The sequence below is a fragment of the Eublepharis macularius genome, chromosome 12 (assembly GCF_028583425.1).
Source record: "Eublepharis macularius isolate TG4126 chromosome 12, MPM_Emac_v1.0, whole genome shotgun sequence".
In the NCBI taxonomy this organism is placed as follows: domain Eukaryota; kingdom Metazoa; phylum Chordata; class Lepidosauria; order Squamata; family Eublepharidae; genus Eublepharis; species Eublepharis macularius.
This window is the reverse complement of record NC_072801.1, coordinates 76,973,465-76,994,055: the sequence shown is the minus strand read 5'-3', so window position 1 is coordinate 76,994,055 and position 20,591 is coordinate 76,973,465. Positions and strand designations below refer to the sequence as shown.

General features: G+C 46.9%; 1 protein-coding gene across 1 annotated transcript in view; it reads left to right on the top strand.

Annotated features, from left to right (window-relative positions):
• LOC129340474 (myosin-7) overlaps window positions 1-7,101 on the top strand; it is a 37,105-nt gene extending 30,004 nt beyond the window's left edge. Inside the window, exons 34-40 of the mRNA XM_054995295.1 lie at window positions 414-722; window positions 845-1,048; window positions 2,658-2,783; window positions 3,280-3,555; window positions 5,544-5,639; window positions 6,526-6,660; window positions 6,938-7,101. Of these exons, the coding sequence (XP_054851270.1) occupies window positions 414-722; window positions 845-1,048; window positions 2,658-2,783; window positions 3,280-3,555; window positions 5,544-5,639; window positions 6,526-6,660; window positions 6,938-6,958 (1,167 nt within the window). The 3' untranslated portion in view covers window positions 6,959-7,101. The remainder of the gene's footprint in view (window positions 1-413; window positions 723-844; window positions 1,049-2,657; window positions 2,784-3,279; window positions 3,556-5,543; window positions 5,640-6,525; window positions 6,661-6,937) is intronic.
• The last annotated feature ends 13,490 nt before the right edge of the window (window positions 7,102-20,591 follow it).

The window sequence follows — 20,591 nt, the reverse complement described above, 5'->3', positions numbered from 1 at the left end:
CACAGACAGCAAAAGTTCTTGCCTAACAGTAGCCTCGTAAGCACTCAAGTAACATACCAGTTAACAGATAGTTATTTTTTTTACAAACATGGAGTAATTTTTTTAATCAATCAATGGAATCAGACATGAGTGAACACCGAACCCAGCAGTCATTTTAAAACAGAGAACGCTTCACTCAACCAAAAAGGGTTTTCCTCTAAGAAAGTAGTTTATTGAGGCTCTGGGTTCTGTAAGAGAAAAGAGGGATGTTTATATGTGTTCGTATGAGGTAAATAATACTTAACACACTCTCTCAAAAGTAAGCTTCTTTGTATAGCCCATGTTTCCCTCATAGAACCATTCTCTCATGCAACCATTTTGTTCTCTCTCTGTACCCAATACTATCTCCTCACACATACATACACACTCCTCAGGCCTCTCTAGAACATGAGGAAGGCAAGATCCTCCGGGCGCAGCTGGAGTTCAACCAAATCAAGGCTGAAATTGAACGCAAGCTGGCCGAGAAGGACGAGGAGATGGAGCAGGCCAAGAGAAATCACCTGCGCATGGTAGACTCGCTTCAGACCTCTCTGGATGCCGAGACCCGCAGCCGCAATGAGGCGCTGAGGGTGAAGAAGAAGATGGAGGGCGACCTCAACGAGATGGAGATCCAGCTGAGCCATGCCAACCGCATAGCAGCTGAGGCCCAGAAGCAAGTCAAAACTCTACAGGGATACCTCAAGGTACCACCAGCGAGTTTGCTCCAGAAGACTTGGCTCATTCTCCCTCAGCTCTTAATCTACCCTTCCTCTGTCCTTGCACAGGTCAGTTTTACCTCACCCATCCCTTTCTTCTTTCTTTCCAGGACACCCAGATACAACTGGACGATGTTGTCCGAGCCAACGAGGACCTGAAAGAAAACATTGCCATTGTAGAACGGAGGAACAATCTGTTGCAGTCAGAGCTGGAGGAATTGCGTGCGGTGGTGGAGCAGACGGAAAGAGCACGGAAACTGGCGGAACAGGAGTTGATTGAAGCCAGCGAAAGGGTTCAGCTTCTCCACTCTCAGGCAAGAGGAGCCTCAGTTGCAAGACAGTCAGTGCTCCTGAACCTTGTGCATTGTATGCTATCCTCAAACATCCTCTTGGGGGATTATCTAGAGCATCACAGCCCTATGCTTTCCAGAAAATGGTGACTTTTTAGAGCATTCTGACCAGAGACCAGCATTTGTTTGTTTGTTTTATTTGATTTATACCCTGCCCTCCATGCGAACAGGCTCAGGGCAGCTTACAATATAAAATATACATTAAAACATTGTAAAAAATATAAAACTAATTTAACAAACCAAATCCAGGGGCCTCTGACAGTACATGGCTACTATAAAACTACCATAAAAACCACGAGCACAGCCATAATAAGAAGCCAAGGGCAGTCGCAGGTGGGAAGTGGCAGCCAGGGAAGGGGATAATTTGCTGGCTCTCAGCCAAAGGCCTGGCGGAACGTCTCTGTTTTACAGGCCCTGTGGAACTGTAACAGGTCCTGCATGGCCCAGTTCTCCACCAGGCCGGAGCCAGAGCAGAGAAGGCCCTGGACTTGGTTGAGGCCAGATCACCAAGAGCTGCTTATCTGCTGCTGGGCACAAGGCCCTACAGGGGGCATAATGGGAGAGGCAGTCCCTCTCACAACTTGCCTGACGTGCAGATTGACTGGTATCTGGGGTGGGCTGAATTTCAATATAACTGGGGTGCAGAGAGTGTCAATTGAGAACCACAGTGAGGAAACTACTTTGCCCGTTAGAGTGTAGCACTGCCATGCAAAGAAATGTGGATTGTGGGGAAGGCAGGTACGAGCCCTCAGAAAAGGTGATTCCTTGGTGAGGAATTCCTACCACACTGCTTATACCTGTGGCACAGGGAGGGATTACCAGAAGGTGAGGGGCTAGAGATGTGTGAGATTTGGTGAGATGGTTGAATCATTTGGGGTGGAAGACTGGCTGACCAGCAAGAAGTTAGAAAGAGTAGTCCATGGAGAATCATCCTCCACCTAGGGTTGCCAGCTCCAGGTTGGGAAATTCCTGGAGCTTTGGGTGGGCAGAGCCTGAAGAAGATGGGGTTTAGAGAGGGGAGGGAGGGACCTCAGGGGGTTATAATGCCATAGAGTCCACTCTCCAAAGCAGCCATTTTCTCCAAGGGAGCTGTCTGGAGATCAGTTGTAATTCCAGGAGCTCTCCAGCCACCACCTGGAGGTTGGCAACTCTACCTCCACCTCAGGCTAGGAAGCTGAGGGAAGCAGAGAGAACTCACCACCCATTCCAAGGTCATACTTTGGTGAGTCCAGAGTAGGGTTGCCAGCCTCCAGGTAGTGGCTGGAGATCTCCCGGAATTACAACTGGTCTCCAGGCCACAGAGATCAATTCACCTGGAGAAAATGGCTACTTTTGGGGGTGGACTCTATGGAATTATGCCATGCCAAGGTCCTTTCCCTCCCCAAACCTCACTTTCTCCAGGTTTCTCCAGGTTTCACCCCCCAGATCTCCAGGAATTTCCCAACTTGGAGCTGGCAACCCTAGTCCAGAGGCCTTCTCTTGATCTTAACCTTGAGTGCTACAGTCCTGCACAAATCTAAAAATTTGAAATCGTTTCCATAATAATCCCTGCCCCCTTTCTCTTTTTGCACAGAATACCAGCCTCATCAACCAGAAAAAGAAAATGGAGTCCGACCTGTCCCAACTGCAGACAGAGGTGGAGGAAGCCGTACAGGAGTGCCGGAACGCAGAGGAGAAGGCCAAGAAAGCCATCACTGATGTGAGTGTACTGGGAGGCTGGTTTGCTTCTTTCTAAGGAAGATCCGTCTCTAATTCAGGAGAAACCTGAAAGGACCAGTTCTGTTTGCATTGACTCAAGCAAATGTGAAAGAAGGGGTTACGTACTTCTGTAAGGATCGTTGCCTTGCTTCTGTAGTACAAAAGTACCATTTTTTCCCCACAAGGTAAATTATGTTCAGTTGAATTAATACAAACCTAGCTGAGAATTCTCCCTTTCATTTTGCAAACTGTGAGGAAGTATTAATCCTCTCTATGGTCGGCAGGGACATTCTGGGATGTGAAGAGGGTAATATTCACAAGAGCAAGCAGCTGAGATGTTAAACGGGATATGTTCATTTGTATAAAGGGGAGCACAAACTCCTTCTCTTCCCACTGAAAGCTGGACTTAAAGGACACTCAGGAGGTTGTCAGATTGAAAGAATTCTCCCCGAGTGAACCTTGCCCCTTGTCTCTGTGTTATGTCCTGAATGGGGCAGGCGGCCATGATGGCGGAGGAGTTGAAGAAGGAGCAGGACACCAGCGCACATCTGGAGCGGATGAAGAAGAACATGGAGCAGACCATCAAGGACCTGCAGATGCGGCTGGATGAGGCCGAGCAGCTGGCCCTGAAGGGCGGCAAGAAGCAGCTCCAGAAACTGGAGGCGCGGGTGCGGGAGCTGGAGAACGAGCTGGAGTTGGAGCAGAAGCGCAATGCGGAGAACGTCAAAGGCATGCGGAAGTGCGAGCGGCGCATCAAGGAGCTCACTTACCAGGTGTGGTGGCTTGGATGCCCTAATTCTCTACCCCAGTCTTGGCTCTGGATGGATGCCTTTATGGAAGATTGCTGAGGGTTCATCAGGAATACAGGCCTCATGTTCACCTCTGTTTCAGTGCTGAATTGCACATTTTAGAATGGCAGGATTTGGATCCAGTAGCACCTTAAAGACTATGGTATGAGATTTCAAGAGTCAAAGCTCCCTTCGTCTTTTCTCATATGTGATGAAGGGAGCTTTGACTCTCAAAAAGCTTATGCTGTTGAAGTCCAGTTTGTCTTGAAGGTGGTACCGGACCCACATCTTGCTCTTCTACTGCAGACCAACACAGCCTAAAAATATTTTAGAATGTATCTCATTCAATTTCATTTGAGTATGAACCAACCTGTCCTCAAGGAATTTTCATATTAGGCCAGCTGCACCCAGAACACAAGGATGGTTGCATCACAAGTTCATCCATCAGGCAAGGTCTCTAGAGATGGAATGGGCTTTTTCTATTCTAGAGTTACCTACCATCAGAAGGATCTTGCATTAGCTAAAATTATATCGCGCCTACAGCATAAAATTGTCTGCTCCAAAATCCAAACGATACATCATATTGTCATGTTGAAATATTACGGCACATTCAATAGAACTGGTCAAGAATAGAGATGGGCATGAACTGGGAAAAACCCAAACCGTGCGGTTCATGGTTCGTCAAATTTCACGAACCACGAACTTTCACGAACCTGCCCCTGGTTCGCGAACTGGTTCGTTTGGTTCGTGAAAACGGCACATCCAGGTCAGAAAATAATCACTTCTGGGTCAGCAGAAGGTCACTTCCAGGCCAGCAGAAAGTCACTTCCGGGTCAGCAGAAGGTCTGCAGGAAGTCCATCCCCTGTTGCCTAGGAAACTGATTGATTGACACCAGGCTGTCTGCAGTCACGAACCAAAAAACAAACCAAACAAACCAGCCTAAACGTTCGTGGCGGTTCATCAGAAATGGGATTTGACAAACCGTGGTTCGCAAACCACAAACCAGCCTGGTTCGTGCTTAATTTTGATTCATATTTCTGTTCGTGCCCATCTCTAGTCAAGAACGCATTGCTCCAAACAGTGACCTACAAGGGTGTCCCTCTTAATGCATTATAAAGTATACATTAGTACATGCACAGCCATGAGAATTTTTTGTTCATGTGCTTGTTTGTTATTTTCTTTTTCTACACACTTTTTTTAGTAACAGAGAGTCTCTCTACACAAGACTTCTTACATGGGAACACTCAAGTTGTGTGGTCTTATATTCGAGTGTACTCTGTCTCTCTAGTGGTACATGTGTATTCACAATGGGAGAACAAGTGTAAGATCTTTCACTTGATCCTACCGGTGTAAGATGTGTTGTGTAGAGACACTCAGAGATTAATAGAGATTTCTGCAAACTTGGAGAAACATCCACGTTTCAGATTTCCTGGAAAAATAGGAAGATTCTCCAGGTTTGCAGAAATCTGAATTATATCTCTGTGCAGCTCCTCTTGAAAAGTTTTTAAACTGAATGGGGGAGGCCACCACGGGATATGAGATATACAATCATAAATCAAATGCTGCAGGAAACAGATGTCTGGTTTACTGTCTTTATGGAAGATTGCTAAAGCACACATTGTATTCCAAGCAAATTCTACCAAGAAATTTGCTAGAGAATACAAACCCAGCATGGTATTCTCTTCCCTACCCCCACCCCATTTCCAGATTAGAATAGTGAGGTCTCCAGTAGCTTATACAGCCTGCATACACAAATGGGAAGCAATTACTCAGGGAGACATTTTAGAATATCATCCCTGTCTTTTAAAATCTCGACAACAACTCCAAGGGAGGTGAGAGGCCAAAAAAATGGAGCGCAAAAGAAATGGGAATCAGAGTTGTGACAGCAGGAGAGCGCGTCTGCTGAGCCAGTGCTGTGAGTCAAATGTGAGCTCAGCCAGATTAAAAACCTGCTCTCTCACTGTCTCTCTAGACTGAGGAAGATCGGAAGAACCTTGTCCGCCTCCAGGACCTGGTGGATAAACTCCAGCTGAAAGTGAAAGCATACAAGAGGCAGGCAGAAGAAGCGGTGAGTGGCCAGAAGATCTCTTATTAAATACAGGTCGGATCCAGACAGCTCAGTTTTGCCCAATTCTTTTCCTTACTACAGCCCGCATCCCATGTGGCTTTTGTCCCATGAACCCAACACAGTCTTTTGGGGTGGATTTTTGAGGGGTTCCCTCCTCCCTTTTTCACAGATGGAAAAGCTGGTTGGCTCCAACCCTAAGATTTGCTTATATCCCACTTTTCCTACAAAGAGTTCAGGACATCACACATTCTCCCCCTCACAGCAACCCTGTGGGGTGATTTAAGCTGAGAGAGAAACTGGCTCAAAGAACTTCTTCTATTGGGAATTTGAACCTGGGCTTCAGGTCCTGCACTTTAACCAATACACTCTATGTGCCCCACCACCACTTCCCCTGTATCCTCGGGAACACATAATAACCTGGCTGTGCAATTCAAGAAGGCCCAGACAAGGCCTCCCCTCAGCATCCTTCCCATCTCTTGGTAACCATAGGGAGGACTTCCTGTTTGGTATTTTATCCACCTGGAATTTCTCCTCACACATACCTAAAATATACGCCCCACCACCACTTCCCCTGCATTCTAGGGAACACATAATAATCTGGCTCTGAGATTTGAGAAGACCCATACAAGGCCTCCCCTCAGCATCCTTCCCGTCTCTTGGTAACCATAGGGAGTATTTCTTGTTTAGTATTTTCCCCTCATCCTACACATACTTAAAATTATGAAGGCTGTTGAATGGTGACCTCTCACATTTTTATCTCGCCCCTGCTCCAAGGACCTGCTCCTGCCCTACCTGAGGTGTACCCAAACCCTTCACCCAACCCACAGAGACATCCTGGTGGTGTGAATATAGACCACCTCTTTGGTTTCCATTTTCTCTCCCCTAGGAGGAGCAGGCCAACTCCAACCTGGCCAAGTTCCGGAAGGTTCAACACGAGCTGGATGAGGCCGAGGAACGGGCAGACATTGCCGAGTCCCAAGTCAACAAGCTGAGGGCCAAGAGCCGCGATATTGGGGCAAAGGTGAGAATGCGATGTAAGGGGGCTGCTCCTTCAGCCCAGTCACACTCCCGGGCCGTTTCCACACGGCTTACCTTATTCTGCAAAATAGCAAAATCTCACGCAAAATCTCATGAGAAGACACTGTAATCGCGTCTTCTCGTGCAATAACAGCATCTTCTTGCAAGATTTCGCGCGAGATTTCACTGTTTTGCAGAATAAGGTAAGCCGTGTGGAAACGGCCCTGTCCTTTCCATCCATCACTCACTGACTCTCTCTTTCTCTTTTTCTTCTTTTGCAGAAAGGTCTGAATGAGGAGTAACTCCTTGGAAGATCGCATGCCCTCGCCTTCCCCCTGCCCCTACCTCCATACCTTAAAGGCAGTGGAGAGATCTTTCCTTACTTCCCTCGCTCTGTATATCAGAACCACTCCCCAAACATAAAATAAAGACCATCAAACAGCAAGCTATTCACTTGTTTGTATGTGTATGTGTGTTCACATGTGTGTGCATGCATGCATGCACAGATGGATAGATGTGGATGTAGGTTTTTCAGTGGCCAAGAACCATAAGTGTAAAAGGAAACATTCATGGTCAGAAAGATTTGAGTCCAGTGTCACCTTAGACACTGACAAGATTTTCAGGATATCTGAAGGGCAGGGGTCATTTCGTAGAAAAAGAGCTGGAGGAACTCATTAGCATAGCTCATTAGCATAGCTCATTAGCATATGCCACACCTCTTGCCATCACCAGAAGTGTGTCATTGGCATAACTGATTTGCCTATGCCACACCCCCTGACATCACCTATCCTGGCTATTTTGGACCCAATCCTAGCCATTCAGTGCCGAAATTGGGCCCAAAATGGCAAAAAGGGGCTGAAAATGTTCAGGATCGGGCCACTGCTGAGTGGGAGAGTGATCCACCACCTGTCAGAAGTCTGATCTGGGCCATTTCAGCCCCAATCCAGGCTGAAACAGGCCCAAAATGGCTGAGAGTCAAGTGGGCGGGGCCACCTGACATATGACCTCTTTGGGGAACTACCAGAACTGCGTTCTGCGCATTCCCCCTCGAAATGAGCCCTGCTGAAAGGTATCTGAAGCTTTGACTCTCAAAAGCTCATATCCTGAAAATCTTGCTGGTCTCTAAGGTGCCACTGGACTCAAATCCTGCTGTTCTATTGCAGACCAATATGGCTGCCTACCTGAAACTATCCATGTTCAGGGGCAATGGTATTCATTGACTTTATGGGGAGTTTAGATTGCAGATGAAAGCAGCCAGATCAGGCTACCCACAGACAAGGGTACTTAGCTCTACACAGCAAAGGAAAAAGGGGGGACACCCTGGGGGGACACCCTGACCAAGCGTGCTCCACGAGGCACAAAATGTCAGTAAAAAGCACTAAACCAGATGAATGTGGAACAGCGGCCTAGCTTAAGCCCCCAATATAGCCCCAGAGAGGATGACACATGTCGGTATATGTGTGAGAATTCCAAATAGTTTATTCTCCTGAATCTGGCAGGCCCCCAGCTTGTTTTTCTAACAGCGTGAAGGCAGAGAAAGGGGCCCACCCACAGACACTGGCAGTGTTTCTGTTTACCTAGATATGCAGGGAAAAAAACATTTTAACTGCCCCCCCCAATCCAGGAACCGATGAGAACTGTGCACGTTCAGAACTTTGAGATTTAATTAAAGGAGGGGGAGACCAGAGAGATGGCCTGTTCAAGGTTCTTATAGTTCCCTAGAAGGGGAGACCTGGGTTGGGAGAGGGGGAGATTGACCAGTACTTTATCCTCGCCCCCACCCCCACCCCCACCCCCAATTCATTCCTTATGGGCCTCTGGCTTGTGCTGCTGAATACCATGGGAAGCAGACACACCAAAATGTGAGGGCTGGTGCCTCTTTGTGGTGCTTCTGGGCCACTGGCTGTCCCCCATCAGAAACAGGATGTTGGTTGGACTAGACAGACCGTTTCCACACGCTCTTAAAGGGACAGCCCGCTCACCGAATGCTGGCTGCTTTCCCCCAGGAATCCAGAAGTCTCTGTTTGCAAAATGTTTGCGAGCCATTTGGCTTCCTTGTTTCAGCACCTTTTCTGGGAACGCACTTTCCACAGTCACAGAAAAGGTGCCAAAAAAAGGAAGCCAAACAGCCTGCAAACATTTTATAAATGGAAACGTCAGCAGCATTCCGTGAGTGGGCCATTCCTTTAAGGGCATGTGGAAATGGCCAGAATCTTGAACTGATAGCAGGGTCCATGTTCGGATGCCATTTACGGTCCTTCTCCCTTTAGGACAACACCCCAGCTGAGCGATTATTAGCTGACTTTCTCTCCATTTAACCCAGTATTTCCACCCCCAAGCACCAAGTTTAGGGGAACAAGTTTCATTTTGTCCAAAACAAGCATTTTTGGCCCCAATTTTTTGACTTGGCTAGTGGCCATTCTCCTTCTTGATCCACTACTGCCACCTGGTGGTTACTGTCCTGTATCAGGACAGTATTATGTTTAATCTTTCAAGGAAAGCAGATACCTTCCCATCCTTGACTACGTCAATTTTATACAGCAAGTGGTACCTTCCAAAGAATGCAACATTCTGAGCATCCCTCTGTTTCAGTGCAGAATGGGTTCAAAATAGAGCTGGTGATTTAGCCAGTCAGAGAATCTCCTATCACGAATTTGCAAAAAATATGCAAAATTACACACACACACACACACACACACATTTTTCTCTACTATGGCTAATTATGGGTTCTATTACAGTTAAGATTGACAAATAAGGGTCTTGTGACACCTTGAACACTAACACACTTACTGAGACAGAAGTTTTTGCTGGCCTGAGCAAACTTCACTTCATTGCTAACATTTAAGCATTTTAGAATGGAGTGTGTCAAAATATTGAAGTACGCATGCTGACTCTTTTTGTATCTGAGCTTTGACTCACAAAAGCTTATACTCGGAAACTCTTGTTGGTCTTTAAGATGCTACTGGACCCGAAACTTGCCATTCTACTGCAGACCAACACAGCTGCCCACCAGAAATTGACTCTTTTTGCTTTCTTACGTCCAAAAATCTGTCCAGAAAAATTAAAATGGCAATGTTTTACAATTTTTAAAAGCCACAATTTTAAAGCATTCCCTGCCCCTCAACTGTGAAATTTTCATAAGGAAAATTTGGAAATGGTTGAACTTCTAGAATGTCATTAAATTTCAAATTTTGACAGCTGTTCAGGGCATGCTGTTGTGGCGTTTCATGACTACTTGCTTTCAAGGCCATTCTCTAGCTCTGCTAGCTGTGCCCTGCAATGACTGAGAAGGGTATTTCTCAGCATCTGAGACCTTCTTAAGGGACATGCCTGGGACAAAATATTTGCTCTGCCTTCCATAGAGCCATTAATCACTACTGTTACATCTGCCTTGCAGTAGCCTTCCAGCATCTCAGGCCAAGAAAGGTCTTTCCCGGCACTGGCTACCTGACATTTTTCCGCTGATGTCAGGGTTCAAACCTGGAGCCTTCTGCATGCAAAGCAAGCACGTTACTAATGAGCCACAGACCCTCCATGAGATAAAGCACACCAAAAGAAGTGCCTACAGACTGGACTGACTGGTAAAGATTCCAAAGGGGTAGCTACGTCAGTCTGTCATGGCAAAATTAAACAGATTGGCGGTTTTGAGATTTTAGCTCCACACATCCTCTTTTAACCACATGCAATTAGCTTCACACACACACACACCTGTCTATGTCACATTCTTTAAAAAGCCAGATGTTTGGAGTCCTTATTTCCAAAAGAAAGTCCCTCTGAGCATGAACAGAGAGCCTTCTCTCTCCCACAAACTTAAGAGGGCAGGTGTGTCTCTTTTTAGAAGTTAATGGCAGGCTCTCATCCTCCCTTGATAATATTCTGAGACCACAAGTCACACGTTGTTTCCTACACATATAAAACTTGTGGCTGTGCTTCTATACCACTGCACTGTATAGTAAGTTGCTTTTACGACAGCGTATCCTTAAAGGAAAACATCTGCAATACAGTTCTGGTCGCCCTATCTCCTAAAGGATAATGCAGACTTTGGAAAAAGTACAGAAGAGGGCAACTAAGACGATCAAGGGGTAGAAGCAGCTTTCCTGGAAGGAAAGACTGAAGAATCTGAACTGAAGAAGAGTAAAGGGGAAACATGCTAGAGATTTATAATATTCTGGATGGAATAGGAAAAGAAGGTAAGAGGAACCTTTTCTCCCTCTCTCATAATACCGGAACTCAGAGTTTCTCTACACAAGACGCATCAGCACATGTTCGTCAAGTGTAGGGAGATGCAATGTTAGCTGGGAAGCATAATTTAAAAAGACAGAGCAGGTGGAGATCTCTCTTCAGAGGGTTTGTTAATTTCATCTTCACCTCCGCGAAGGCTCACCTCTCCAGTCTGAAACTGTACAGGATCCCAACCAGAGGGAAGCCAGGAATGGAAATGGGCTGGAGCTGCCTTCCAGAGCCAGGCTTGGACCTGGATAGGTTATCATGGGTTGAAGTTTCCCTTCTGGCATTTCACAGCCCCTTCACACAGCTCCCATGTATGGCAAATCCTTTGCCCTGCCGCCAGCTCTGTCTTTTTAAACTGCCCTTTCCAGCTAACATTGCATCTCCCGAACGTGTTCTTCATGTGTCAGATGTCTCGCATAGAGAGACTCTCAGGAACAACCAATTAAGTTGATGGGCAATAGATTCAGGAGAGAAAAGAGGAAATACTTCTTTACTCACTGAGTAATTAATTCACTGCCAGGGGACATAATGATGTCCACTAGCAGAGATTATTTTGAAAGGGGGTAAACGGATTCACATAGGAATACATCAGAGGACTAAATGAACTTCCACATCCAGAGGCAGTATACCTCTAAAACCTAGTGCTAGGAGACAAAGGTCATCATGGCCTCCATGCCCTTTGTTGGACCTCCGGGGAAACTCGTTGGCAGGATGCCAGACTCGATGGACCACTGTGTGCATTTGTTATGCTATATATTGGAATTACCGCCCAGTAAAGAAAATTTTGTCAGTCTCTCATATAAGTTTCAGTCAATTAGATCTGCAAGAATCCGCATACGAGTCAAACACCGATTTGGAAGGAAGGAGTCCAGAAAAGCATTCTTTCTTTGTAACTGCATGTGGTGGCAGACACCAACCTCAGAAGAGAGAGAAAGTGGACGGCCTCTTTCGAGACAGCCAGTTCCTGGTTTTGTTCTTATTTGTATTAAAAATATTACTTTTAATAAATTTGCTCCCCAATCAGGTTCATTAATCAATGAGAAAGGGTTGTTTTAGACATTTAATCGCTTAGTTTAGTTGAGCAGAGTAAACATTGACACTTACTTTAAATTGATTGCCGGGTTGGGGTGGGGTGGGGGGCTTTGTTTGGAGCTTCAGTAGATGAGATCTGAGAGATTCCCTACCCCCACCCCCTTTTTTTCTTTCTTGAAAGTGAATCAGGCCCAGTTGGTCTTCTTTCACGCCTAGCAGAACACACGGAGGACAGAGCTGCTGGATGCCATCAGAATTTGCAGTGAATGCGAATACAATGTCTGGCCTCGCCTGATAAACAAAAGAGAGATTAAAATATGCATATGTGCAAATGAGATTAGGTGGACCGGTGGGTGCCTAAAGGGATCAGACGTATTAAATCCAATATTCAAGGAGATTAAAGGAGATGAAAGCATGCAGATGTATAGATTAGGCTGGTTTATGCCAAATCTGTTGATTAAACTGATTAAAATAGGTTGGCACTATTAAAATAGACTAGGAAGGATTAGAGGGAGGCTTCTGTGGGGCTATTGATAGATTTAAAAAAAAATAAAACCCAGAAGGAGGTGAGCCACACGCAAGTCATATGACTTCCAGGGCAAGCCAGGAAATGTACCCAGAGACATTCCTGTTCAGAGTGGCCTCAAAGCATTCTTTGTCTTTGAGACCATGTTTGTTGGAGTAAGGAGTCCTGTTTGGTTCCCCCATAACTTTGCACGGAGGAAGAGAACACTGAGCAAGTAACTCTGCACAGCTCTAGCAAATGAGCCAAGTTGCATGTTGCATGGGGAGGCAGGAGGGCTTGCAAAACAGCCAGAAAGCCACACAGCCTTGGCTACCTTAACCAGTCAGTGTCCCATCTGCAGAACTTGCAATGCCATGTTATGTTGTTCTAGAGCTCCACAGCATTTTGCATGGTAATTTGGTCCCATTGATTCTGACAGCCCTCTCAGACAGAAGGAAAGGCACCCCACTGAGATTTGGGGCTGAGGTTCTAGCAAAGGCACAGTGACAGGAGGTCTGTAAGCCAAACCCCTACATTATTTTTAAAAAGTCACTAGCTATCAGGAAGCCTGATGTGAATGTGGACCATGGAGTCTGAGAAGGGGTTTATGCATCTCCAGTGCCACTTTGCAGATTTTTAAAATTTAAAAATGGTCTTTTCTCTCTAACACTGATCACCTTTCCTTTTATTTCCATATAACTTTGCAGCTATCTTTTCTTGCCAAAGTTTGTGCGTAGCGGGTGGTAGGGAGAATTGTGGTTTCTTTGGCGGCAGCCCCTGGGCAGGTGGAGGGACTTTGCATCTTTAGCAGAGCAAAGTTCACAGGACCCATATCTGGCCCACTGGAGGAGGTGCATCTCTGCATCTGCAAATTCCTCCCCTCACTTCATTCTCAGCTCAGTGTCCCAAGGCAGAATTCCTCTGAAGACCAGATGCTGAGGACAGGCCTCAGGGATGGGTATGCACTTCCTGGAGAGGTCCAGCTCATCAGTGCTGGAAGCAGGGGGGTTGGCCAGATGGACTTTGGGTCAGATCTGTTACCGGAAATGGTTTCCTAGCGAGCAGAGGGAATTAGCAGCAAGGAGAAAGCTATGTAAGAGGGATAACAAGTGGGATACTCCACCAACTTTTACGGGGTCCTCTCCCCAAGGAAACTGATGAGACAGATTCTTCGAAAACAAAGAGTAATTTTTATTTAAAGGGGAAAACTCACACACACAAGAAGTCACTCGCAAGCACCCAAGATTCCTAGGGAAAGCAGTGGTGAAATTGGAATAGATTTAAGGGGTTTTTGAGCAATAATTACCTATCCAAGAAGCGGAGTGGTCCACAGAGGAAGACAGCTTCAAACAGGCAGTGTTCTAGGCTAAATAATAGTGCCTCCATTTTAGTTATTTTACAATAATGGATAAGTGTGCACAATTTGAGGGGGGCAAAGCCTGGGTTCTTATAGGGCAAATCAAGCCCTGAGGTTGGCAACTACCTTAGCCGTTAGGATAAAGATCTTAAAGGTCACCTCCTGGAAATGACAAAGCTTTGAGTACCTTTGATTAGCGCTACTGGAGTGTGACAAAAGAAATCAGAATGGTTACTCCTGGTGTTTCACAAAGAAATGGCTGTTAATTAAATATTCCCGGAGCTTGGCTAATGAATTTAGAGTTTTGATTAGATGTTCCCAGGAAGGATTTACAAACTTATCAGAGATGATTGATGGCCCTCGATCATAGGATAGGATTTAATCAATGGGAAGAAGGGAGATTGGAATGTTCGGGGGGGGGACTCATGTCACGAGCACCTCTATTGTCAAGATTGCACATTCCGCAGCGTGGGGCGGCAGGAGCCAATCACACCCAGTCACTCGGCTTTGCATTCACATTCCATGCATGACTCACTTTCCCAGGCAGGATCCGGCAACGCTTTGTTCAGCCGGCTGGCTTGCTAATGCGAATTAAGGTGCATCAGATTCAAGGGGCTTATGATTTTTGTATCATAAGCAGCTCTTAAAGTAGCAGAGGCTGGGCTGACTGTTCACGGATCCTGCCAGGGCCTTACCAGACATGAGCTGGCAGTTCTGTGTTCAGAGCACCCAAGGATTTTTTAAAAACTGGAAGTGTTTTGAACTGCCTGAAAATTACGTTTTTAAAAAAATTGCTGGGAGTTCCAAATGTGGAACTGCCAGCACATGCGGCCCTTATCTTTCTACTGCCCCAAGTGAACATGAAGGCACCTGTCACCACATTTCCTTCCTGCAAGGTGAGATTCCCAAAGCCTCATGCGCATTGTTCTGACTACAGACAGTAGTAAACACTCTCACTTCTGAAGGGTTGGAATCGCCCCGGCAGCTGCATCTCAGGGGTCCCTAAGCTCATATGGAGGTCATCTCAGTAGCTTCATCGTGACTGTCTGGCCATGTCTGGTGGGTTCTGCTGCAGCATCTAGCTGCCCCCAGGAAGGGACTCCAGCTCCTCCTCGCCCCCCGCTCCTAAAATTCAATAAATGAAGGGCTGCTGGTAGAAGGGAATTGAAGGCAAACTGTCTGGAAGCAGCTCTGCAGGAAGCCAAGATGATCGGAACTGCAAAAGCCATTAGTTGCAGTGAAGAGATATAACGGCCTAATCACAAAAACATTTATTTTCCACTTAAGGGCCATTAAAACATGGATAAACACTAAGGAGATAATGAATTTTCATTCTCACGCATCATCTTGCAAAACAGCCTTGTTCTTTATCGCAGATAAGTGTTGCTATAGCCTCTTTCCCACACCTGACTGAGGATTCTGCATAATGCACACACTTGCACCTTCTGCTGATAACAAGTCCCTGCCGTCTCTTTTCATCTAGGGCCAAGTTAGCAGTCTCGAGGGAATGGGGATCACGGGTGCCGATTTGCTAGATCGGACAGGTCTCAATAAACTTTCATTCCAAACCTTCAAAATGCCTGTTTCCCCAGAGCATTCCTATATTTCGGTCACACCAGTTCCCAGATCTCTCTCCGACCCACACTTGTATGCACTTCCCCATTACATTCCCATTACCAAGAGTACCTGAGTGGGGTACAGAAACCCGATGGTCCATGCCTCCTCCTCCTTGAGATTAAACTGCCATGGGTGGGGGGGGGATACACAAGGGATGTCTTCTGGAGTTAGGATTGCCAGGTCCAGGTTGGGAAATTTCTGGAGATTTTGGGAGTGGAGTCTGGATAGAGCAGGGTTTGTGGAGGGGAAAGGCCTCAGAATGGTATAATGCCATAGAGTCCATCCTCCAAAGCAGCCATTTTCTCCAGGGGAACTGATCTCTGATGCCTGGAGATCACTTGTACTTCCGGGAGATCTCCAGCCACCACCTGGAGGATGGTAACCCTACCTGGAATGCTAGGCTCTTTTGAGGGAGGGGCAGGAGAAAGCAGTGGGGGAGGGGAATCTTACACTTTTAAATGTTTCACAGACTAGCCTCAACTGGTTGGAACAAATTGCCCCAGAGAAGTGGAGTTATCTGGGTATTTGCTAGCGGAGTATCACCTTAGGAAAAAGGTTAAGAGGGGGAAAAATGGACCTCCCCAAAACAGACTCTGCACCCAACCCTCCTCCTCTAGGTTCGGTCCCATCCTCATTTTGCTTGGCTACCCATCTTACGCATCTTCCTTAATGGCCCGTGCCCTCAGGGTGATCAAAGGGCAATGGGTGCATCGTAGCCGGTTCGGTTCCTGAGCTGCCTGGGAGCAGGATGGGAATTGTTTTAAGTAGGGTTGGTCGGTTTCCAAATGTGGGGTGATTTGCGTCCATAAATCTTGTCAGTGTCTCACCGCGCCCCTCCCATCATCCCACCTGTCACCCATCCACACGCATCACCCACAAAACTGTGCGCATGATGTCACCAGGGGCTTTGTATCCGGCAGGTGCACCAAATCTCCCAGCCCTTAAAAAAGTTTAGCGCTACCCTAAAGGGCAGTCATCTCTCTCCCACCTTCTCCACCCCGCCCAGGGATTGTGGCCGGACTTAGGAGGCATCAACAGAAGCGCTGGGGGCATGTTTTGGACAACAGGGAGCCGAAAACCAAAGTTATCAGCAGAGATGGAGACGGTGCTGAGATTGAGGTCCGATCTAAGGATAATTCACAGTTCTCAAATAGATGGGTGGGTGTGGTGGACAGAGTGGAAGTGCCAGAACAAGCACGCTGGTTATTATTATTTTTTTATGTACTTCATTTATAGTCCACCTTTCTCCCCAGGAGACCTAAAGCGGCTTACACCCTTCTCCTCTTCTCCTTTTTATCCTCCAACAATCCAGTGAAGTACATTAGACTGAGAATATGTGACAGACCCGAGGTCACCCAGCAAGCTTTCATGGCTGAACGGGGAATTGAACCTGGATCTCCCAGGTCCTGGTCCAATACTGTAACCACTACACCACACTTGCTGTCAGTGAGATAATAAGCCAGCACTTGGGAGGGGAGTTATGTCATAAGGGTAAGGGTAGAATTTAGTGGGAACTGAGAGACACAGGAGATGTTTTGTTGGGGGCTCAGAATCAAGGGGCATCAGGGTAGGGGGTAGGGTGCCAGCCTCTAGGTGGTGACTGGAGATCTCCCAGAATTACAACTGATCTCCAGTAACAGAGATCAGTTCACCTGGAGAAAATGGCTGCTTTGGAGGATGGACTCTATGGTATTATTCTGAGGCCCCTTCCCAAACCCTGCCCTCCTCTCCAGTCGTCACCCCCAAAATCTCCAGGAATTTCCCAACCTGCACCTGTCAACCCTACCTGACAGAGCCCCCTGCACGGGGATAAGGCATGATTCCATTTTTTTTGCAACCGACATTATCATTTGGTCACACACAGATGCGTCCCCTCCACGCACACGCATTGCCCCCACCCACAAAGGCCTGGAATGTATCACCTCTTCCGAGCGAACAGTTGTCTTCTTCTTTGGGTATCCACTTTATATGAACTAAGTGGACATTATGTTCAAGGAACAAAGCCAGAATTAATCCCGCCTCTGTCTTGCTTTCCTTTCTGCTTGACAGAGGAGACAAGGCCACCGGATAATTAACTGTCCCCTCCGCTCCCACCCCCAGGCTATTCCCTGCTCCTCTTTTGTCTCGATATAGAAAGCTCAGGATTCCAGCAGCCCAGCCAAGGTTGGAAGCTGTCAGCAGCAGCTGGGTGTGAAGCGAGATATTTTCCAGGGCCAAGAGAATGCTACACTCCCAGATAGCAACCAAAGACCCCCTCCTCCCCACATCGACTCCCCAGAAAAACTCTCCAATTTGGCTGGCATACGTAATTTCAGCCCACCCCCTCCAGTCTCCTATCCAGCTGCAAATCCTGGGGCTACCTTTAAATATTTCTTTGTGATCCATCAGCCCATCATTGCTGATTGCCGGACATGAGATCTAATTTCTGGATGCACAGGGTGGGCTCTGGTTACCAAGTGAGGGAATCACACTCTGTACACGCTCACAGAGATGCCTGGCCTTTTCTTTATTTCATTGGTTCCAAAGCTATTGAGACACGGCACCAGCAAGAGTATAACAGTGCACTGCTAAGAGCATTACTCTCCATTTAAGCCCTTCGAAATCAATGGGTTTAGACCGGAACGACTCTGCATAAGATTGTTCTGTAAGCCATGGGCAGACCGTATCCCAAACATGCCTCTGATGGCCAGGAATAGCCCTAAAACTGAACAAATGTTTTAAGCTCCCCGTGATCTTCTGGATACATCCCCCAGAGACCTTATGTGGTATTGGCTGAACCGGGCCTGTGTAGTTTCCAACAGCCATCTCTCGTATTCTGATAGAGGACTGATGAAGCAGGTCTATCAGGGCTTTTTTTCAGCTGGAAAGCAGTGGAACGGAGTTCCGGCACCTCTTGAAAATGGTCACATGGCTGGTGGCCCCGCCCCCTGATCTCCAGACAGAGGGGAGTTTAGATTGCCCTGGAGCAGCGCAGAGGGCAATCTAAACTCCCCTCTGTCTGTAGATCAGGGGGCGGGGCCACCGGCCATGTGACCATTTTCACCAAGGGCGATTTAAACTTTAAAAAACTCCCTCCTTGTTCCAGCTGACCCAAAGTGACATCATTGTGCAATCCTGGGTTCCACCAGTGAGTTCCACCACGTCTTTCCCCCAAAAAATAGCTCTGGGGTCTATCAACATTGGTTTGCCATGCTAGCTAAATGGAACCCCCATGTTCAAAGACAGTGTACCTCTGAATACAAATTGCTGGTTGATATACAGCCAGGGCAGGAGTGGTTGCCTTCATGTCCTCCTTGTGGGCTTCCCAGGACATCTGGCCACTATTTCTAACAGTGGCTGGCCACTGTTAGAAATAGGACACATTGGGCTAGATAGTCGGATCCAGCAGAGATCTTCTTTTGTGTAACAGTCCAAATCTTAAAACTCTCGGGTTTTTTGCTGCCAGCTGTGGACTGCAGGCTGCCAGTCAGCATTCAGTTTAGCAGCTCACAAAGTTTGTAGGTTTGCCAGAACTCACTGCAAAAGACCTGTTCAGACAGTTCATGGCAGACAAGGTGACCAATTCTCACTGAAGATACCGCAAGTTTTTCCCCTGTTACTGGGCCACTGCTGCTGTCTGGTAGCCATAAAATCATCACCAGGCTGTCTGAAGGACCTCAGCCGGGTATAATGCCATAGATCCCACCTTCCAAAGCAACCATTTTCTCCAGGGGAACTGATCTCTGTACTTGGATATCAGTTGTAATTCCAGGAGATATGCAGAGGAGTTAGCCATGTCGTCTGTAGTTGCAAAATAGTAAAGAGTCCAGTAGCACCTTTAAGACTAACCAACTTTATTGTAGCATAAGCTTTTGAGAACCACAGCTCTCTTCGTCAGCTTTAGAGAATCACAGCTCTCTTCGTCAGATGCATCTGACAAGGAGAGCTGTGGTTCTCGAAAGCTTATGCTACAATAAAATTGGTTAATCATAAAGGTGCTACTGGACTCTTTACTATTTAGGAGATATGCAGGGTCCTCACCTGGAGGTTGGCAACCCTGGCCTCTCCCACATTTTCCAGCTCACCTATTAAGACCCTCCCAAGCCCTGTTCGCTGCACTCCCAGCTACAGAAGTGAAGTGGGCAGCAACCAAAGACAGGACTTTTTCGGTGGTGGCACCTCACCTTTGGAATGCTCTCCACCTTGAGGCTCACCTAGTGCCCACCTTATTTACTTTTAGGTACTAGGCCCAATCATTTCTCTTCACCTGGGCTTTTAATTGAAGGGTTTCAATTTTGGGCTGTTTTTATGGTCTGCTTTTAGCATGAGGGCTGCTTTATGGCTATACTTCATGAGCTGACTCATATAGGTCTCTGGAGAGGTGGAGCCCTTCTAAAGAAACAGAGATAAATGATGGTGAATGGAATGGTGGGTTATGTGTGCTCCTGTCACATGCTTTCTTCTTATGCCACCAATCCTGATGGGGGATGGAAAAGCAGACTAGGACCTTCCACATTACTGCCAGGGACTTATGATACCCATAAATACAACATACAGCCAGACCGTAGGTCATGGTTCCCCAACTGTGGTGCCTGCCAACACCCTTGCTGGTGTCCACCAAGTGTTTACAGAGCCAGGTGGGGCTTTTGAACAGCAGGGCTTCTGGCTGGCAATTGGAAATTTGATTGGCTGTGCAGATTTTTAAAAACATTGCTCTAGTAGCAGCTGCCACCACACCATTTTGTGGCTGGCTCTGCCTCCTGTGGCAGCCATTTTGTGGTTGCGCCCATTGGGGGGGGGGACTACTGCCGTAGGTAAACCATTTATCAACGATTGTAGTGTTACAAGGGTATTATGCGAATGCCTTTGAACATATGCAGAGTGCCTTTCTGCATCAGTAAACCCTATCCCGTTTATCAAGCCACAAATCTCAAGGTTCTTTGAGGGAAGCCACAGGAGTTCAGTTTCCAAACTGGTTTAAATGCGTAACATAGCCTAGGCTTACATGTGCTATAGGTTAGGGTGTTATACTAGGTTCTGGGAGACCCAGGTGCGAATCCCTCCCTACTCTGCTATGGAAGCTCGCTGGGTGACTTTGGGCCAGTTACTTCGTCTCAGTCTAACCTACTTCACGGGGTTGTTGGAAGGATAAAAATAGAGGAGAGGAGAATGATGTAGGCCACTTTGAGTCCCCACTGGGGTAAAAGGTGGAATG